Consider the following 21,945-nt stretch of genomic DNA (forward strand, 5'->3'; position numbering starts at 1 on the left):
TACATACAAAGGAATCCAGTCTGGGATATGTTCTGGTGGTAGGATGTCTGCAAAACAAATTTCCCTAGTCGGTAAGTAGTCCAGTTCTCAAAAACATACTTCAGATTCACTACTTAGATGGAAATGCAGCACCAGTTAGAGCATCGCTTTAGGTTGAGGTAGGCAACCATGGAGACGACAGACTTGATCTTGGATGAAGGTTAGGTCTTCCCTGAAATGTGCAGATGAATAGTCTGTCAAGACATCCCTAACAAGAAAACTCAGTATAGCCCATCAAAGGGTCGGGGTTCCTATTCCAAACCCAATGTAGATTGCTGCTCTCTACCACACAAAGTAGGGGAATTCCCACTCCAGCACTGCCAAATCACCCAGTCAAGTTCAGGCCAGAAGAACCAACCCCAGTCTCTAGTTTCTTCTAATACAGGAAACTGGGTAACTGTGGCAAGCCCATAGTAGAGGGAAAATCCATCCTGAAGTCTGATAAATAAAACCCGTTGACCATAAAAACCAAAGAGGTACATACCTTGCAGCACCTTTAGATGTTCATCCACTGCATCACCCTAGAAAAAAGACTTCCAAAAAGATCCAAAAAGACTGTCCAGCAAACAGCTAACAACAGATCTCTTCTGAATCACAGGCTTAGGATATTCCTTGACTCTTCTCACTACCACTAATGAGGTAAAGCGTTTGCTTTTGAGGGTGGCTTGCTTACACCCTTGTAGTGTCTCTGTGCTGTTAGTTGTACACACCTGCTAATGGAGCGTTTCTGGCGTTTGCCTCACCATCATGACAGGCAAGTAGAGTGAGCCAGCAGACAGAGTCAGAGCCAGCAATAGAAGCGGGCCAGCACAGCCCTCTATAGCTCCGTGACCTGGATCCTCTTACAGCCAACAGGCAGAAGAACACAGCCTCTGGCCTGAGTCGAACCCCTGATTCATAGAGCGGTGTCCAGTATCGCTCTGGACTCAAATGCTGCTAAGGCTCCAGATATATATATATATATATATTTAAGAAAAGTGTTATATCCTATTGAGTGTTGCCTTGTAAACATTATCAGATGCATTTGAAATATGTATCTTGTTCAAAAGAGAGATCAAACAAAAGGCACAAATCAGTTATCAAACCTTCTAAGAGAACCTAAATAGGGTTTAAGTTATTCTGTTCTGACAATGAACTCTGAGTGACTCTGAAATAAAGGACATCTTGCACGATCAGATAACACATTAAAGAATCAGACCAAAGGAAGCAAGTGCTCCAGATATCTCTTGTTTTGTTGATGCAAAATGTATTTTCCATCAAAGCAAATGTTAAAATACAAATGATGCTGTCAATCCATTAAAAAAAAGAAAGAAGCAGCTTCCAACAGTTAAATGATTGAGATAGACCACAAGTATTCATAATCTACCAGCGTTCCTTGAGGTGATCGAATGCTGTCACATCTCGGGTGTCAGCAAATCACTGAGCATTGTCTCACGTTACAGAGAGAACACTGCAGTGGCAGTCAGGGCTGATCGATGGAGTGTGGCTGGGGTGAGCTTCAGAGGGATTTTTCAGCAAATGCCAGCTCCCCTTCATTACCAGAGTTCTTTAGCATCACAGATCATTTAAGTAATCTGCCTTTATCATAAGCAGTAAGGGCCTATCAGAGCAAACACTCTACAAAGGCCAACCAGGCATAAACAGCAGAGAGACACACTTAGTACTGAGACATGCGTTCATTTGCCATGTGAGAGAGAAGCCATGAACAATCTATCCGCCTGAGCATAGTGAGAGACAGGAAGACAAACAGAGATGCAGACACTGAGAAGATGTCTCGGTAGCTGTGGTCAGAGCTCTGCTTCTCACAGAGAAGCATAGATTTCTCCTTCTTAAAGCAGCATGCAGTATTTTGTCAGTTGCTGTTGGCAGTTGTGTGCAGTGTTCTCTCCAGCTAAGGTCCTTCTACCAGCCTACCCAGTGTTACTAATGCTAATTATAACTCTTACATGAGTGGAGGTTACATTCAGACATGCATTGCTGTCTATGTATAAATGAGGCATCAAATACAGGTGCATACAAAACTGGACTAAGATTGAAATCAGCATGCAGTAGGTTGGTAAACAAACAATTATAATACAGGGTGTTGATGGCACATGAACTTATGGCATATGGCATATGGCAGAACGCAGAATGTATCCTGAACTCAGCGTCACCATAAAGCCTCCAACTTATCCTATGGCTATAGTTCAACATGCAAAACGCCTGTATTTGCCTAAACTAAAGCTGTTTTGAACAGCACAGAGTAGGTGTGGTTTTGTGTCTTAACAGCCAAAGTAAATACCTCAGACTGGTTACATGAAAAAGGACATTGATGAGTAAAATGATGAACTCTGTGCTCCTGACTCTGTCTGTTCCTCACTGAAGTGTCAGGTTAACAGTGTAGATGACAAATATGTTTAAATTACTCTGTAAATGCAAAACTGTCATAAGAACTGAGAAAAACTTACTCCAGGCATCTGCCACACTGCAAAATTACACCTAACTTATTTTCAAAACTTTAATGAGGAAATTTCTATGCAAACCATAAGTCAACTGCATAGCTTGATTTACTGTGAAATCAGGTACCATTCAGGGTTTGATATGATTTCTTTTTTCTTTACATAGCTGATTTGTATATTGGCCATGTTGAGGTCATAGACAAATCTTACATTACATGTATTTAAAAATGAGGTTGACTATCCCTGAGCCAGAGACCTCAGAGACCTGGCTAATCTCCTCGAAGGCAGCCAGATCACCCAGTATAGCTCCAGCCTGGTGATTGAGACTGTGACCATCTGAACAAAACAATAACTCCAGCAGTTAAGTAACCCTCTGCTCCCTCCCAGCTTAGCCCATCTTTCTGGATCTGCATCATTCCATCTTTCTCCCTCCCTCTCTCAGAAAAAAAAAGGCAATATGAGCTGGCCGGATGAACCTAAGCAATTTCTTCCTATAAAAAAGATGTTTTTTGCATTGTTATTGTAATGTGCTAAGAACAAAGAAGGATGTGTTTTCAGTTTACATGGGGTTCTGAGTAAGAATTCAGAACATGCCTGTTTGTTAAACAGTTGTGAATAGCCAAAATGCAAGCTTTACAAACACTAACACACGTAGGGTATCAGTGAACAAGTGCTGTGTCAGACCACTGGAAGTTAAGGTGCACCCAAATGTTCAAGAAACATGCTTATATACACACACACACACACACGAAGGTCACACATCTCTATGTGACATTCCAAAACATAAGAAATGATTTACTCTCTCCTAAAACCACTGAAAACAAACAAACAAAACTAACTTCCTCTCACATAACAAAGAGGCTCCACAGCATTTTATGTCGGTGAACATATGCATCATCTTACTAATGGCATGAGTCAGTCAAAGAAAGCTAAAACGCACAATAACAGTTCTCTTACAGATGAGTACTGTTTATTAAAGACATGTTAGCCTATTCAACATCAAACATTTAGCAATGCCTCAAGTTTTACACGCATAGTTTAAAGAGGAAACATTCCCCCAGGAAATTACATACTACAGTCTTAACAGGGTCAAATTATCGTGAATGATTACAAATCACTGACAGTGTCATGGCGTACACCACAATCCTTAAATTTTCCATGGCATCCTGTTCACTTTGTTCAGTGAATTCAATGATGAAAGAGAGAGTGGGAAAATCACTCGACTCGTCCCTTCTGTGAGCAAAATTTGCAATTCCATGTAAGACATGTAGTATATTTCTGAAAACTAGTGTTCGACATTTTTTTGTAAATGTAACACTCCGACAGAACAGCCTTAGATTCTGACTCTGGAACATTTTTAACAAAAGATTAAGCTCACGACAGTCCTCCAAGCCATGCTCTTCTAGGATAAGCAACTATGAAATAAAGAGGAATAACTGGAGGGGCTGCCCTGACACAAAGAAAGACACTGACTTTAGTGAATTCTTTTACATGAATATTACATATTTGGACAAAGCCAGGTGTCTACACATATTTTAGCCATAGATTAAGCATTTGAAGACTGTTTGCATGTGAAACCCAAGAAATCTTGCTGAATACTATCAAAATGTATTAAATATAATCACAATAATAATGTGGTTTTATATGTAAATAATACTTTAAATATAATAATACTTTATGTCTGAAAAAAACACTACATAAACTCGCTCTTCGGAACTGCATTCTTTAATTTAGAGTTATTTAACTCTTATCTGCGGATCTCCACAGCGATTCCACTCAGTACGCATGCGAAGGGGTGTGGCGGTATTTAGTGCAGCAAGTGCATGGAGCATCACACATGGCTTGTCTGTCGTTTTCAAACAATTACTCATCTCGCAGTTTTGATTATGGTCTGCAGTCATAATCCTGGCTGTTACGTGTTCTGTACATTTAGTAAGTTACATGTAGCGAATGAATTTACTGACTTTGCCGGTATGGCTATAATGATACCAATCTGGTCCACATATGCAGAGGTGCATGCAATATATATTCGGATTATATGGTGTACAGAAACACAACCGTTTTAATTTTGTCATGAAGCCTTATATTGTGAAACACATACATTGCTGTTCAAAATCTGAGTTAACACAAACTCTTCACATAAAAAAGTTGGTTTTCAGTCTTTGAGATATATGAGGCTAATGTCATGGGGCATTGTTTTCTTTAATTTTTTTCGAAGCAACTGAGATATCATAAATGTCACCATGTGTCTTACAAATAAACTTGTGTAGGAGGACATTTATTAACCAGAGAAACGCAGTGAAATTTAAATGCTGGTAAGCGGAGGCGTCTAATGGGCTATTGGTGAATATGGCGGCGTCCAAATTCTCTCCACTAAGGTTACACAGCTCGAATTATAGCCCATAAAAATAAAAGTTAAAAAAAAACTGCAGTATAATTATCACCAACACAAAATCGCAAGCCCTGCTTAATTTCGTCGATCACAATTCCACTGCTCATTCAGTTGAAAGTCAGCTCTGCAGGGAATAGACCAAACTCTAATTTAAGCCCACAGATATCAACTAGCGCATGGTGTGTACGGATTCAAATGCATTTAACCAGTGATTACTGGAATGCACTGAAATGATCGATTCCAAATGCTTGCCCTCTCAAAGAAACATGAGAGATTGAATTTGACATTTAAAAAAACTGCGGTGCAACATCAGGAGGCGTAATCAACACTTGTTGGTAAATGGTCCTTTAAACTGAGAGAGGGTCTTTGTGGCCATTTGGTGAATGCGAGAGAACATTGTGTATTAAATGAAAACGCACAGCCGCACAATTGCAGCGCAACTAAGAACCACCTTCTATGATATCCTAAACAGCATTTCTACTTTCATTCTCCTCTAAATTTAAATTCAGCACTGACCACACGTGAGAGCACTTTGCAGTGTGATTATACTAAAACACCCAAGCCGATACAAAAGAACGATTGCACATCACCATTTTTGTATGAGAATATCGCGAAGTCCTACCTGTATAGCCCCTACCGCTTCATTGCAAGCCAGCAGTCTTTTGGTGCACGGTACTACGCAGTCCAGCCTCTTTAGAGTAAACTCCACCTCGACGCCTATCCAAGTAAAAGCGAAAAATAAACGGATTCCACAAATAGGAGAAGAGGAAGCGCGTCATAATCCTGGGACCATTTGTGTGCTGTAGTCCTATGGGACTGCGAGACTTAGTTGTTAAAAGTAGCGCCACTGTGTGTTCTGCAAGAAATTCGATGATAGAAGCTGTATTGTGTAGAAATATGCAAGAGACAGTGTTTTTTTTTTAATTACTTTGCATGCTTGAAATTTTCTTATTTGAAAGCTCTTAGTTTAAAGTCTTGTTCATTCCGGTGGGCTAGCTACATTTAACTCTGCAGCATTGGAATGTATGAAACTTCAGAGATTCGAGTTTTTCCATTGTGCGAGAAAAATTCAAGAAAATTTGAGGCATTCACGGTTCTTAGGTCAGTGACAAACTCTGAAACATATGGGGCTTTTTTAACACAGATTTTTAACCTGTAGCTTCTGAACTACGTTCGCGAACAGTTTTGTCTAAGAACTTGTCTTTCCTAAGAACACTTGCCAGTGTCACGAGTTTCATGATAGGAATATTAGCTTCAATTTATGTCACTGTGTACTGAATTTCAAAGAACTGCTTAAGTTTCATATTAAGCCTTTGGGCTTTCCTGGGAGGAAAGCAGGTTCTCCGTCGTTATACTCTTGGAATGTGTTACTGATGTGTTGATCCAACAAAGCTCAGACGGGGTAAACCCACCACAACATTCCACACATTCTGTGTGAGACACCTAGCTTCTGTGTACCCTCCTGCTTATGAAGCACTTCCCCTTTATCTCTCTTTTTTAAAAGATTTGTCTGGTGTTTGCGGATATTTTGTGTATGTTTAAAATCAGAATGTAACTTTTCCTGTCTAAATTCAGGTTCTTGTGTGCTAGAAATCCTGCAGATCTAACTGGCAATGTAAGAATATACTCTTAAGTGATTAAAGATTTGGATTCTTCTCTCTCTCTCTCTCTCTCTCTCTCTCTCTCTCTCTCTCTCTCTCTCTAGCATACAAGAAAGAGCACAGAAGATTAGGAAAAGATTCTATTTTGCTTTGTTTGGTTAGAATTACTCCAAAAATAAATCAAAAAGCGCTGTGTTCTCATTTCCTTGTATTAAGGTAACAGGAAGGAATTATATCAGTCATACTTGAGGGCAAGAGTGATATCAGTACTCAGAGGAAAATTACTCTTATTTACAGACTGTCTAATTTTCTTGTTCTGGCAGTTGTAGTTTCCTCTGGAACACACAGCTTCAGGCAATGGAAAGGAATTCAGACAGACCTGTCAGAGCTCTGTCAGCACACTGGCACAGGTAGGCATGAGCATATGCCATGCACGTGTGTGTGTGTGCTCAGTGAAATGAAATCATCTCTGACAAAACACAAGTGTATACCAGCACAAGTTTATATTGTGTATATTCAGGAGAGGAGCTTTTCATGTAATACATAATTCCTCAGTGTTCTGTCTCCATCTTGAAAAAAAATCCATCCAAATGCTGCCCCCTACTGATATCAGTTTAAAATGCATCTACAGCAGACACGTGTGCTGTCCAAATGTCCCATTCATAAAATCTGGCTGCACACATAACCATGTCTCGTTAAAGATGAAACCTTCTCAAGATTAGAGTTGGATCATAGCTCTAGTTATGGTGTAGCTGCGTAGTTCACAGAGTTATGAGGTACAGTAATGAAATGTGTATGTAGTGAATTAAGTACCTGTAGTAGATTCAACATGCATACAAAGACACACACACACACACACACACACAAACAGAAATAAATGCCACCGGTACTACTATTACTAGTACTAATAAAAAAAAAATACCACTGTCATCATCATCATTTCAAAACTCCCTGCACTTTCTGTGTTTGGCCTGATTGTGGGGGTGTTTAGCTGTCTTTTTTCTTAAGCTTTTACATTCTAACACCCTAAAGCAGCTGTGCTCTGCATAGAGAGAGAACATTGGTCTGAAGAGGAGGGGCCATCATGAGGGAATGTTGTGCCCGGACAAGGCAAGCCCCGCCCATAAACACATCTTCATGTAATGGCTATGACGCTTACACAGTCCAGTTACACCTGACTCGAGCAATCACATGAGCCACATGAGATCCTCATACAGAGTATAACAGCAACACAGTCAGATATCACCCTGATTATAAGGAACCTTACCCCATTGCACAATGTTTAATTAATGTTTAAAGAAACTTTTTTTTTTTACCTGTATTGCATTAACTAACAGCAGGCTGTAATAATTGTTGAGTCTTATGATAAATGTGTGTGTGTGTGTGTGTGTTTCTCTCGCTCTCTTTCTCTCTCAATGAAGTCCTTGTCATAAAGCTTGTTGGACTTTGCTACTTCCATATTCCCAGTGATGGAATAAAGATTTTAAACTTGGAGATAAAACACCTTCTTCTAAAATAATAGCTCCCCCTACCAAAATTTCCGCATCCTAAAAAAACCCCTTGTCTCTGTATGATTGGAACATCATCTCTGCTGAGCAGAAGAGCCCAACACACGCTTGACCTCTCATCCACTTTATTTAGGTGGAGCCTATGGGAGAATGTGTGCCTGGGGCTGGGGTCTGTGGAGACAGGATGATGAAAAAGACCTGGCTGCCGCTGGGTGGGGGGTGGGGGGTAGGGGTGGGGGTTACAAAGTATCAGACGAGTACAACAGTGAAAATCAAAGACTGTGTGTTCACGAGTAGTCAGTCCAGACAGGCCTACGTGCATTCTGCCAGGGAAAGTTCAAAAACGAAGATGTGTAAGCTGATCTTCCATTAGGATTTCTTCTTTGATGGCATCATTGAGAATGATGTCAGTCACAGGTCCCTGTGGTTTAAAGTGGTCGATAAAATGCCAACCAGAATGAAAGAGACTCTGAGAGGTTACTTAAGAGCCTGTTAAGCATGTAAAAGACAAGCTTTTGTGCTTTATCTATTTTTATGTATTTTTCTTTGATTGGGGTTTTAAATTATGAAATAATTCGGCTCAGCTCTCTCATGCAGCTGCTTAAGGATGCTTATCCATGAACAAAAACAACAGGAAGCTGAATATTTTTGACAATGCATTCACCATACCATCAAGGCCTCTGAATACATAACTACAATGGTCACGCAAAAGGAATAACATAAGCACAGGAAACAATGGGAACATTTTTAAAACAAAACTTTGCATGTATGTGTAAGTAACCAAGGAAGCATGCCTTGAACTCAAAGATGCTTTTATTGACAAAAACTACAGAATCATAAAGTACGCTCTGGCACACATAAGACATGTCTAGATTCAGCAGAGTCAGTGTGAGGGTTTATGCTTTACTGAGATCAGTCTTTGTATCATTGTATAGCTTTGATCACACATACTAATTACTTTAGTGTTTGGCTTGACTTCTAAACACCAAAGGATTATGGTAATAAAAATATAGCCATGGAAGCTGATATTAAAAGGGGTGGAGAGCTGGTACTTAGAGATGCATGAGTTATTACTATGGGGAAATAGGCCTGTACATGTGATACACATGTGCACCACCAGCAAAACATTCACAGTTTGACCGACTCTGTGGATTCCAGGCTTGTAAACATGTAGAGCAGGGGTATCAAGATCTAGTCCTGACGCAACAAGGTCCTGCTGCTTTTCCTGTCGACCAACTACATGTGATCCCTGCTTGGCTGAAGAGAGTACAGACCTGTTTTCCAGGTTTTAAAAAAAAAAATCAACAGGAACTTAAGAGGCCTTCCAGGACTGGATTTTGACACCCCGGATCCAGACCTTCTAAATCAACATAACATGGTAAATGGCATGGTCAAAAAGTTTTTTTTTCTCCCTCTTCTTGTGTACATTACTGAGCTGGAGATCATATAATAAATTTGAAGCAAATACTGAAACCAGAATTGCCAGTTTGATTATGATACGTGCATAATTTTGAAATATTTAATACTGAAACCAAATCACAAATGTACCTTCAGTGGGTTTAATCTCTTCCGATATTCAGAGGAAACGTCAGTTAGGAGTGCTATCAAATCAATATGATAAAAGTTATATCGTTACACAACCCCAGTTTAGAGAGAGAGCAGCAACCTATGTCAGCGAAACGGATGATGATGATGTTAAATGTGATTCCGTAGACTCGTATGAGCTAGAATTTATAAACCCGTCTGTGCAGACGTGAGTAGTTGCGTGCAGAGAGAGTCGCTTACGTTTATAGCTCTTATCCCGCAAGTGGAGCACCCAACCAACGGATGTGAGCTGCTGTCATATGAAGCGCGTAACCTGTGATAGGGCTTCTGTCGTTTCCTCTCTCCACAATGGTCTTCGAGTCTTTAGTCAGCGATCTTTTAAACAGGTTTATCGGAGACTATGTGGAAAACCTGGACAAGTCACAGCTCAAAATTGGTATTTGGGGAGGTAAGGGCAAAACACCCGTAATGCAGATGGCAACATTAGGGGTAGCCAACACCATCAACGTTGTAAACAGAACAGTCTTATGAGTGTCTTGTGAGTGTGTTAAACGACTGTCATTTTGAATACATGTTACGACAATGTCGCAGTTTGTTGGAATATATGTGGCCGCACATTACTGACATTGTGATAGGGCAGTGGTGTTAAGAATACCATTTATAAAACCATTACTCTCGCAATATAATCTGTCATGTCATGTACTTACCGTATTGTCTTCAGTTAACCCTCCGCTGATTATCTCACTGCGATCAGTTACCTAGCTTCGTTGCGACTTTCTTAAACCACGTAGCTTATAGTCACAGAGCAAAACATTTAGTATCTATGAGTTCCGTTATAATGCCGATGGGATTCTAACCAATCTTGTTATTGTGCTGTGAAATGGTCCTGACAGCTTAATGCTAAAATATTTTAAGATCTCATTGTTCAGACGCGGTTTGTACGCGGGGGAGATGTAAGATGGTGAGGTGTAACCATAATGCATATTTACAGACACCTAAAATAGCGAGGTATTGACACCAGTTATAAAATAACAAGAGTATGATGCTTTGGTGGATACGATTTATAAACTTAAAAAGCAAACAAACAAACAAAAACCGACACCTTGTTTTGCTCATTTGAACAGATGACTGTTATTCTGGATATCCATGCAACTGAATGACTTGATTTAAGTGGATGCTGATTATTTGTCTGAATTAAGTTTAAAACGTAAATAAATATGCATACTATAACACAATATATATAAACTATATCATCATGTGAAGACCATACCTTCAAAGACAAAATATAGTCCCAATACAGTGGTACACCCCTTGTGCCGCCTATGGAAAAATTCCGACAGATAAATTTGCACAAAATCCCTAAAAGAGGAAAGTTCTGAATTTGTGCCATTCGCTACAGGCAGGTGTGGGAGGGTCCTTAGCAGTCGTGTAGGAATGGCCGTAAATACTCTCAGCGTTTACTTTGTGAGACGGAAATTAGCCCGGGGAGCCTGATCTGAAAATACGTTTCGAGTTGTTCTCTCCGTGCGTCCTGCAGTTTGGATTTAGATTGGGTTTAGGGGTTGGTTTGAAGTGAATTATCATACGGTCTACGGAATGGGTAAATCTGTCTGGCTCATCCCTTTTCCCATGTTGTGAAATGGGTCGCTTCGTGAATGATTAACCTATATAAACACATACGTTTTAATCCTGTGTCACCGAACATATTTGTGTTTCAACTCGTCTGACTTCAACTGTATTTATGATTCACGCCCATTCTCAAATATTTGCATGCACTTTCATTCTCAGTCTCTGTTCATTTTAGCTTGACCTCAGAAACAGTCACCCTGCAGGAACTGTCAGATAGAGAACAGACCTCAGCGGATTGTAAATCACAAAAAGCACACGTCTTCCACCTCACCTGCCAGTTAAAACTGATGCTATTTATGTATGCCACTGGATTTGCATGGCATACCAATGTGTTGTCGTTTTGTGTAAAGTTATGTTATTGTAATGAGTTCAGAAACAAATCAGATTCATACCAAAAAGACATATCACTGGCCTGCATGTTAGTTTTATACTGATGCTTTGGTGTAGCTCTCACAGGCAAATCTCATTTTGTCCCTTGAGTGATAGAATTACTTAGAGCTGCTGGACAGGGAGCTAACATGCATTTCAGATGGTTTTAGCTATGGACTAGAGCCCAAATCTATTTTTGCTAATTGGACTGTGTGTTTTTGTTATGAGTGTGCTCAAGTATAATTTTCTGTAATGTAGGTAACGTGGTCCTAGAGAATCTGAGAGTAAAGGAGAATGCTTTGGTAAGTAGTGCATGCAATGCCACACCCTCAGCCTTTTGCAACATTTGTAGCTTTATTCATTGTGTTGATGGAAAAAAACCTTGAAGAACAGGTTGGGTTTTTCTCATTCCAAAACGTTCCTTGCACTTTTACACTGATATATTGAAGTTATTAAAAATGCCCTAAGAGATCATGTACTATCAACAGAAAGTCTCTCACCTGTTTTCAACCTTTGGTATTTTTTTTTATTTTATTATTTTAATTTATCTGCATATACTGCTCCATAATTTCAAAGACTTTCACAAGCCTATGGCAGTCAAACAGTGACGTAAAGCCTGTCTGCAGTGCAGTGTGTAGTTAAAGACACTGATGTTAATGAGTGTCAGCTAAGTGTTACTGCTGGCTGTTGAAATCTGTTCTAGTGTTAACAGTGTATGATAAATCAGACTTAGCATGACTGTTCTCAGAGTGATAAGCTAGCACTACTATGGAAACACACACATTGATGAACCAATCTGTTTCTCAAATGTCTGTCTGGCTAATATTGTAGTATTTGTAAAGTGTGTATTTAAACAAAACACAAAATACAGATATGATCTACAGTTATGATTTGTGTCAACGAGAGAGTTTTGTAAAAATAAGCCTGTGTAAGGTTTTTTATTTGTCTTTTCTTTCTCTCAGAGTGAGCTGGATGTGCCCTTTAAAGTGAAGGCCGGTCAAGTTGGTGAGTGCTACATTGTATTCACTGAGCATACATACATAAACCACTGGGAATGGTGCTTTGTTCATTGCACATAGGTGAATGTGGCTATCACATAATATTTCACTGCAATGACAAGAGTGAGCAGCTTTAAACCAATCCAGTTCCCTTTTCATCAGCATTGTCAGGGATAATTATTGGTGACAGATCAGTCAAAATGAACATTGTTTTTTAGAATGAGGATGCAACACACTTCCCCCTTTTGTGGTCATGTGTTTTGTGCTAAGTCATGAGACGCTTTGAGGAGGATTTCAAACTTTTAATTAAATATATACAAAGACATGTTGTTTTCAGGTTTTGTGTTGGTTATGTTGCACCCACTTCAAATATACAAATATTAATGTTAATGTTGTCTTTGGCCTGTCTGCTAATGATATAAACCTTGGAAAGGCAGCTGATGCTTCATTTAACTCAACACACCTGAATCTAGTATTGGTGTTTAGCAATAACTGTCTTTGGTTGTCTGTATTTAATTTAGCCTCTGCTGTCAGTGAGTACAGGAAGCTGTGTTAAATCCCCTTATAAATGCAAATATACATGTAATTTATTGTCTAATTGCAATCTTGCTTATTCACTTGAACCATATCAAAGCAAAACAGCAGTCCATTCTTCTTGCTCTATTTGTGCTTCTTTAGTAATGGCTTAGTTAGGTTCTTCATACATCAGTGGAAGTGAATAGGAGTATTTTCTGGTGATTCTGTGATGCAAATGATTATTATTTGCTCTATAGAAACTAGAGAGCCATGGTCCTGGTAAAGATAAACAATCAATTTAGATAAACATCACTAAGCATTTTTATGTTGATGTCAGTGTACATAAACATATGAGGGTAAAACAGAATACATGTGGGAAGTTGAATTAATCAGAAAAGTAATTTGTTACCTGCCTGTCAGCTTTTCATCTCTCTGGAAATTTAACAGGTCTAGATGTATACTTCAGTCCCTCCTTTTTTTCAGTCTGCCCTGCTGTAGCTTTTGGTTATGACTCTTCATTGATCTTATAACACCTTTGATTATGGAGATAAAATAAGTCTAGTTACAGATGTCGTAAATCATCTCTGAACTATTTCGTAAAAGCCACAACAGCTTAAAGCAAATTCTTTCAGCTGAAGGGAAATCCCTCTCACAAACGAACCACACTGGGAAGTTTGTAGTATGTCTTTTCTCAGTGCTATAAAGCACTCCTAGTTGGATCTTGTTGCCGCAGATTCTTGTTGCTGTTGTTGCTGTGCTGGGCCTTACCAGTGCGGTCACATGGTCCGTTTTAGAGTTTAACCTTATTAAAGAACATCAGACCGATATGGGTGGGGCATGTGATTTAACAGCACAATGACATATTTCAGGCTTCAGGCCCAGGCTGACTTCAGTACCACGGAACACGCACACAGTCACTCAGTGGTAGACTGCATTAGGAAATTTTAATAGTTTTTGACCCTGCTGGTGTACTGTGAGCAGATGAATCATTCCAGGCTGCCTTTAACATTGAGAGGCAAATCGGTTGAGAGGCAGAACCCCTCATCTACTCTTGTCTTTGTCAGTCAGAGTGAAGTGATTTAGCATAGTGTAAGCACTTTTATATCTGTTTCCTAGACTTTGGAATACAAGCCTGCCAAACAGTAGAAGGAAACTACTTAAAGATAACCCCACTGAAAGTCTTTGGGATGTGCTGGAGAGGACTTTACGGAGTGGTTCAACTCTCCTGTCGTCAACAAGATCTCAGCCAACAATTAATTCAGCTCTGAATGGAAATAAATATTGTAACGTTGCATAAGGTTGTTGAAACAGTATCACTGCGAGTTCACGCCGAAATCAAAGCTGAAGGCGGTCCAATGAAATATTAGAGTCTGCGACTTTTTTTTGACCAGGCTGTGTATTTTTAGGCTGTCTTAATTATTAACAGATAGAATTAGTCTGTCTCATCTGTCAACATAACAGCAGTTACCTGTATATTCCTATAACATTCTACTTCCTAAAACAAAGTTTGACATGATTTTTTTTTTTTATCAGAAGCACTTTTTCACTCATTTAGGTTAATGCACCAAAACACAACACTGCTCATTTAAGTAAATTTCATTTCCTTTGTTTTTAGGGAAACTGACTTTAAAGATTCCCTGGAAGAACCTCTATAATGAAGCTGTGGTTGCTACATTAGATGGTCTGTACCTCCTTGTGGTTCCTGGAGCAAGTAAGTGATTTTCTCATGTACTGCTTTAGGTAGTTAAGTTAGTTACAGCAATATACTGATAAAAACAAAGAAGTGTTCAATGAGCAGAATGTTAAATATAACCTTACTTGATGATGCACCACAAGCTTTCTATGATTTTGTATTATAATACATTAAGTAAAACTTACTAGTGCAGCAGAGAAAGCTAAACAAACACTTACATGCTATACACACTCTAAGTGATGACATACAAATGTTTTCCAATCCAGCAGTTTACAAAGTAACTCCAGTAGGACACATGTGGGAACAGTCTTTTCATTGATTTGCTATTTGGCTTGAGAATACTCTAACCTGTTTTCCAGCCCTTAAAAAGTAACTGATTGAAACCTCAACCCAAATGCTGAGATCCACAGTACGCCCTCTAGGACTGGTTTTGGACAGCACCGATCTAATAGTTATATCAGCAAAAATAACTAACTTCATAACTAAAATGTTTCACAGATCATAACAGATCATACGTATGACCCTTTTGTTTGATTGGTTAATAAATTGAGCATTAATGTTATTCCTGCGTGTTTCAGCCGAGTCTAATTTGGTTACAACACCTTACAATGGTAAGAGAGTGAAAGGGAGCTGAGTGTGATGGTGGTGGGCGGGGAAAGGACGAATCAGACGGACCTCTCCTGTGTGGCTGTTTCTCTTTGGTCGTTAGAACTAACTTTTCCTCAAACCCAATGTGTGATTAAAATCCATATGCAGTGTGTGTGCTGCAGTTTTTCTTGACATCTGATCTTTCAGCCTGTAACTGCCTCCTATCGGTGCCAGGCTTTGTGGATTTAATTTAAAACAAACTGTGTGAAAACAGCAAGCTGTAAATAAGTGATCTAGCTCCCTTATATGTATAAGGAGAGCAGTAGTTATTTACATGGTTACTGTTGTCTTCTCTCTCTTTCTTCTGTCTGTGCTCAGAGAGCACATTTTCAGCTGGTGTATCAGGTTAGTGGGATAAAGACGGGGTCTTTAGTAATACCCTATACCTCAACTCTTATATCTCCTGTGTCTCTGGGAATATGTTAGTCAACTCTTATACACACAAACACACACACACAAAACAAAGTGATTGGGTTATTAAGCACATTTTACATGCAAGTCACATGTTAACGGTTTTGTATGGGTGTGAATAGGTTTTTGTCTTGGGTGAGGGAAAAAAAAAACAGGTCAGATCAGTGGAAAGAAAGCAGGTCAGGTTTCTGTATTGTGTGTACAGGCCTTAGGGAGAACCCTAGGTCGTGCGGTTCTGTTGACTCTATTGTCCACTTTTTTCTAAGAGCACAGAGGCGAGTTTGAATAAAGTGCATCGCGGATTTTCTTATACTTTAGCGTGTGAAATTAAACCCATGGAATTCCACAGGCCATCCAGAGCTCAGAGTTGGAGGGAGCCAAGACAGGCCGCAGGCATCAGGTTCTATTTCAGACTGCCATTGACTGTTGTTCACTACTTACTAGGTCACTGTGTTGACCAGATACTAAGCATTGCCACTAAGTACTGCATTTCACTGAGACAGGGAGTGCCCGCCTTTGAATACTATGGCCTGTCTTATATGCAAATGAAGATCTTAGATGAGAGCCTTCCCTTATCAATTGTTATGTTTCCTTTAGTACAGGACAAAGTTTGATAAAGTGAGGTTATCGCTGTGGATAAGGCAGTCAGGCATAGTATATGTAGTCTGTGTGTGTGTGTGGGGGTCAGCGAGTGTGTGTTTGATGAAAGGCAACAGCTGTAGACTGCAATGCCTCTGTAATTAGTGTATTCATGTGACAGATGGTACACAACTCTGAATCTGATTGAATACTCCTCCCTTCTGGTCAAGGGCATGGGCTTAGTTTATTCAGCGGTGACCATCGTTCTACATACCGCCATTTCAAAATCATATAGCCGTACATATAGAAAGACTCTCTCTCTCTCTTTCTTACATTATATCTTTCTCTCTCTTTTTCTCACTGACGAATCCTGACCGTTTGGGGGTAAAGTTTGGATGTGTGATTCTAGGGTGATGCACTGTACTGATAACTCTCTTGTTGTTTTGAAGCCATTAAATATGACGCCGCCAAGGAAGAGCGCTACCTACAGGAGGCTAAACAGAAGGAGCTCCAGCGTATTGAGGATGCTGTACAGCTGGCCGCACGCAGGGGTCAGTAACTATGATGATTACACACCTGTGACCCTCACAACCTGCATGCTCATGTTTCACACACATCTCGTATCTTTTGTTTCCTGAAAACGATTGTATTTAAGTGGAAAACACTTTAAGTGACAGATTAACCCATCGGTATCCATGGAATGAATGTTGATTTAATAGAAATTCAAGAGGAGAATGCTGCTTTTTCCCTGTTGTATTTGCCTTACTCATTATGGATTAAGTTTCAGAAAGGGCTAATTGTAGGGATTTTGGCTTTAGTTCTTCTCATCTTTCAGAGCTAAATCTGTGTAATTAGTTGAGCTCCAAAAACACCTGTACTGACATACGACTGAGACCTTTAATTATTCCGAGGAGGAGTTCTAAACTTTATTTAAGGACGTTGTTAACTGTTTCCAGAAGAGTGTTTGATGCTTTATTAAATACCCCAAATGTAATTTTCAGTTTGAACTGATTTTGATACGTCCATCCAACCCACCATACACTTTCCTCCTTTCCTCATATTTGTTCATCCGTCATTTCCCATCTGTTTATCTTTCTGCTTTCCTTCTATCCATCCATTCATTCCCTGTTTGTTTCCACACACTCTCTATAACCCGTACTACGTGTGTGTGTTTGCTTTGTGCTGCGGACGGCTGCAGGCTCTCAAGCCGGAGAGTTTGTGTTTAACCTGGAGAGTTATGTTTATAAGGAAGCTCCACGTGGTATGTACACGACTAATCTCTCCCCCGCAGCACGTTCACTCAGAGATGCATGACTCTCATAGACTTTCACATGGAGCCCCGTTATGGACATTAGTGATTCTCTGTGTGATGAGTCAAAGGAAACAGAGACCCTCCCTTCTCTTCCTTAAATCTTAAAGCGATCTGCTGTCTTTTTTGGACGGTATTCCTGTGTCCAGTTTTTTTCCCCCCCTCTCTCAAGCTCTATCATCGTTAGTGTAAGTGTGTGAAAGTGTGAGCATGCCAGTGAGCGCGAGTGTGTGTTATATGGCTTTGCCGATCTGCTTATTGACTGTTCTCTCTCTCCCAAATGCTGCATATACTCTAAGATAAAGGACGCAAACATAAAAAACATAAAAAAGGCTTTAGGAGATCTAAAAAGCATGAACAGAAAGCAGGTGGGTGACCGGGACTGGATATGTCAGTTTTTTGATTGACATTACGGTATGCAGAATTGCGGGTCTGTTAGTCCTTTCTTAACTTATGTCTGCTCCGAAATGTAATAAATACATTCCTTTGTAGAAAAGCCTCAGGAGGAGAAGAAAGACACATTTGCAGAGAAACTGGCCACACAAGTAATCAAAAACCTGCAGGTGAAAATCACCAGTATTCACATCAGATACGAGGATGACGTAAGTAATGAGTGTGTGTGTGAGTATGTGTGTATGTGTGTTTTTCTGGTATATGTATATATGTGTGTGTGTGTGTGTGTATGTGCATATATGTATATGTATGTATATGTGTGTGTGTGTGTGTGTGTGTATATATATACACACACACACACACATATATATATATATTTACACACACACACACACACACACACACACACACACATATATATACATATACATATATATATATATATATATATATATATATATATATATATATATATATATATATATATATATATACACAAGTGTGTGTTTGTGTGTGTGTATGCATGTGTATATGTATATGTGTGCGTGTAGGAGGGTGAGAGTGTATGACTTGACCAAGACTGTGCCCTGTATTCTAGATGTCAGATCCTCAGAGGCCTCTCTCCATGGGAGTGACTTTGGCTGAACTGAGCTTACAGGTGATGTTTCTCTCACACACATGTTCTCACTGTTTCAAGGATCTGGAAATGTAATGGAAAATTTGATCGCATGCGAGTAATTCTTCTCTTTTAGACAGCAGATGAGAACTGGAGGCTGTGTATTCTCAATGAAGCTGCCAAAATCATTTACAAGGTAAACATGCTACACTGTAGCTGTTGCTTTTAATCACATGTGTTTCTGTGAATGAGCAACTCTACAGATCAATCTCACTCTCTGCCACAGTCGGCACAGCAAAAGGTTAAATTATATATACCGTTGTCTGTTTTTTTTGTTAAGTGGTTTGTTCTCTCTCTGGTTTTAGCTGGGTCGTCTTGAGTGTCTGTGCGCGTACTGGAATGTCAATAGCCCCATCTTCTACAGAGGCTCATGGGAGGAGATAGTGGTAAGATTCCTTTTCTAACTTTCTCACTTATCTCACATGACTGTTCTGATTGACTCATCAGTCTGTTGCTCAGAGCACTGTCAGTGGAACTGGTTAAGAAGAGGCATGACCTAATACATTCATCTCAACTTTTAGTCTTGTTCTGGTCACGAAATGCACTCTCCCCCGACCAGTTCCGCTGTCTGGCGCGCGGCACAGCCTTTATAACGCACAGGGGCAGGATCAACTCTCTTATCATAACTGTGGTTTATTGAGAGCCAGGTCAACCTGTCCTTTTGTCAACAGAACTGGCAAACAGAGAGAGATTATCCCTGTTCCATTTGCATTGTCTGTTAGTCTGAATGTTTTTGCTTGTTTGAAAAGTTCACCGTTTTCAGGTTGGCTGAAACAAAAGAAGTTAGATCCACAGTCTTGTTAAAAATTCCGTTATGGTTGAAGTTTGCATTTGAATACTGCATGAATGAAAAATATAAAGCCTCACTGTTTGGCTTGACAGTAGGAGAACATTCCCTTGTCTTTAACAGTCACTCTTACAAACATGCTGGGATACAACTATCTTCAGAAAACACAGTCAGTGACACATGGTCTATCACAAGGGTGGGGTCCAGAACACACCCATCTAGGACCATTTCACATTATATTCTTTTGCAGTTCTACTGTTTCTCTCCCACAACCAACAAATATACAACCTCAGAGATTGAGCGCTAATGAAAGTTGGAAAGCTACTTTCATTGGAAAGCTACTTTCATTGGAAAGCTACTTGGAAAACAACTTTCATGTTTCAACACTGAGATACATTTAGGGCTGATAAGTGTGTTTCGGGCAGGTAGACTGCCATGTGGTTTATGGCAGAGTCTCTATGTTAGGCTACTTAAGGGTAGCAAGAAATGCATCATGTTTCTATGTCTGTAAGGCAGAATGAGCTCTTGTCAGTAGCTTTACATTGCTTATCAGTTGCTCATTGCACTATAAAATCTGTTTAATGATCATTTATGATCTTAGGTGCATCTGTGTGATGTAGCTTTGCAGATGTTGGGAGTAAGGCATAGGCAGTAGCATTTGATATGCACAGTGTAAGAACAGATACACACTTCAAAGAACTATAGTACACCACTTATTTTTGTTTCTTACCACATGCGTACACACACACACAACAGAATGAATGTAGAGGACTTTATCAAATTACATTTGATTTTCCAGAATTTACAGTCTGCATGGATTTGTATATACTTGCACTTGTGTGTTTGAGTGTGTTTGCAGGCATGAAGATAGACATGAAGACATCCATATTTTTAACTTTTATTGACAAGTTTCCTGTTTTTGTGGCCTCAGGAGAAGCTGAAAGTGGGAATCAGTGCCAAAGACCAGGAAGTGAAAGACTACCAATACAGTATGTATGAGAAGGACAAGAGAGGAGAAATAAGAGGAATAAGAGCAGAACATAAGAAAGAAGTAAAATAATACTTTAAATAACTCCATCTCTGCCCCGCCCCCTCATACACTGCAGAGTAAGATCAACAAACAGTAAAATCCTGCTCTTTCTGTCAGACGTGGCTTTTATTTGGTATGCAGGAGGGTCTCCCTGCAGCAGTGATCAGTCATTCACTGCCCTGTTTAAACAGCCCTAAATGAGACACAAAACTGTAGTGATGCAAGTAGGGATCATGGATATGAAAACTTTACACTAGAGCAGTCGCATGCGAAGTCACACGCTGGGTAATGTTAGTGCAGTACTGTCAGCGCTTTTATAATAGTTGGGTTCGTTTTAACACTGAGTATTTTAAATCATGTCAGATCTTTCATAATTGCTTTGGTCTGTTTTTTCCTCCCTATATAGTTTTCAAACCAATCTTTGCCTCTGCAAAAATGTGTATCAACCCTAATGCTGAGATTGAATTGAAATCACCCAAAGCACAACTTCACCTGGAGGTCCAAAACATTGCCATTGAGATGACCAGACCTCAGGTAATCATAATCACTCTCATCGTAATTAATAATTAATAATGAAGATGAATAAGCATGAATAAAGACATAACACCTGTCAGCATACCATGGATACTGACATCTGAGGAGGCTGTTTTGAGATTGTCTAAGCATGCTCTCTGTGTAATTGTTCATAGTACCTGACTATGGTAGACCTGCTGGAAAACGTAGACTGCATGGTGAAAAATGCTCCCTACAGGAAGTACAGACCAGATGTCGTGGTCCATGGACACAGCAGACGATGGTGAGTTTAGTTTTTTAAAACTGACGTTCAATTCTGTCAATCATAACTGGGTATTTAGTATGCTCAACCAGTGATAAGTGGATATTTGGAGTGTGATGAGCCAGTCAAGCTAATTATTAAATATTGACGAAGTGATTAGAACGATTTCTCAAGATGTCTAAGTAATCCTGCCAACAGCACACAGATGACTTGGCATTTATAAAACATTTGTGTAGTTGTGAATGTAGCAGTACAAATCTCTATAATCTATCTCATATCTGATTGTAGGATTGTTCTAACAATTCTTTCTATCATGGATTATAGCTTTAACTTGATCCTGTTTGGATGTTCATAAAGACTGATTGATGTAAGTGTGAAAAATCTTGTTTTGTTTTGTTTTTTGTTTTGTTTTTTCCCTTTTTTTTCTCTAGGTGGATGTACTGCATTAACAGCGTGTTGGAGGTCCATATCAGGCGGTTTAACCAGATGTGGAGTTGGACAAACATCAGAAAGCACAGGCAGACACTGAAGACCTACAAGGCTGCATATAAGACCAAGCTCACACAGGGTAAAGTCAGGGAGGACACAGAGAAACATATCCAGGTAATG

At 39.6% G+C, this 21,945-nt stretch overlaps 1 protein-coding gene across 1 annotated transcript in view; it reads left to right on the forward strand.

The window, feature by feature from the left end:
- Nucleotides 1-9,842: 9,842 nt before the first annotated feature.
- Nucleotides 9,843-21,945, forward strand: part of vps13c (vacuolar protein sorting 13 homolog C) — a 43,470-nt gene continuing 31,367 nt past the window's right edge. Inside the window, exons 1-13 of the mRNA XM_030766857.1 lie at nucleotides 9,843-9,971; nucleotides 11,780-11,823; nucleotides 12,484-12,526; nucleotides 14,651-14,746; nucleotides 16,816-16,917; nucleotides 18,168-18,277; nucleotides 18,667-18,726; nucleotides 18,821-18,880; nucleotides 19,050-19,130; nucleotides 20,463-20,520; nucleotides 20,968-21,095; nucleotides 21,251-21,357; nucleotides 21,768-21,939. Of these exons, the coding sequence (XP_030622717.1) occupies nucleotides 9,872-9,971; nucleotides 11,780-11,823; nucleotides 12,484-12,526; nucleotides 14,651-14,746; nucleotides 16,816-16,917; nucleotides 18,168-18,277; nucleotides 18,667-18,726; nucleotides 18,821-18,880; nucleotides 19,050-19,130; nucleotides 20,463-20,520; nucleotides 20,968-21,095; nucleotides 21,251-21,357; nucleotides 21,768-21,939 (1,161 nt within the window). The 5' untranslated portion in view covers nucleotides 9,843-9,871. The remainder of the gene's footprint in view (nucleotides 9,972-11,779; nucleotides 11,824-12,483; nucleotides 12,527-14,650; nucleotides 14,747-16,815; nucleotides 16,918-18,167; nucleotides 18,278-18,666; nucleotides 18,727-18,820; nucleotides 18,881-19,049; nucleotides 19,131-20,462; nucleotides 20,521-20,967; nucleotides 21,096-21,250; nucleotides 21,358-21,767; nucleotides 21,940-21,945) is intronic.

The sequence above is a fragment of the Chanos chanos genome, chromosome 2 (assembly GCF_902362185.1).
Source record: "Chanos chanos chromosome 2, fChaCha1.1, whole genome shotgun sequence".
NCBI lineage: Eukaryota > Metazoa > Chordata > Actinopteri > Gonorynchiformes > Chanidae > Chanos > Chanos chanos.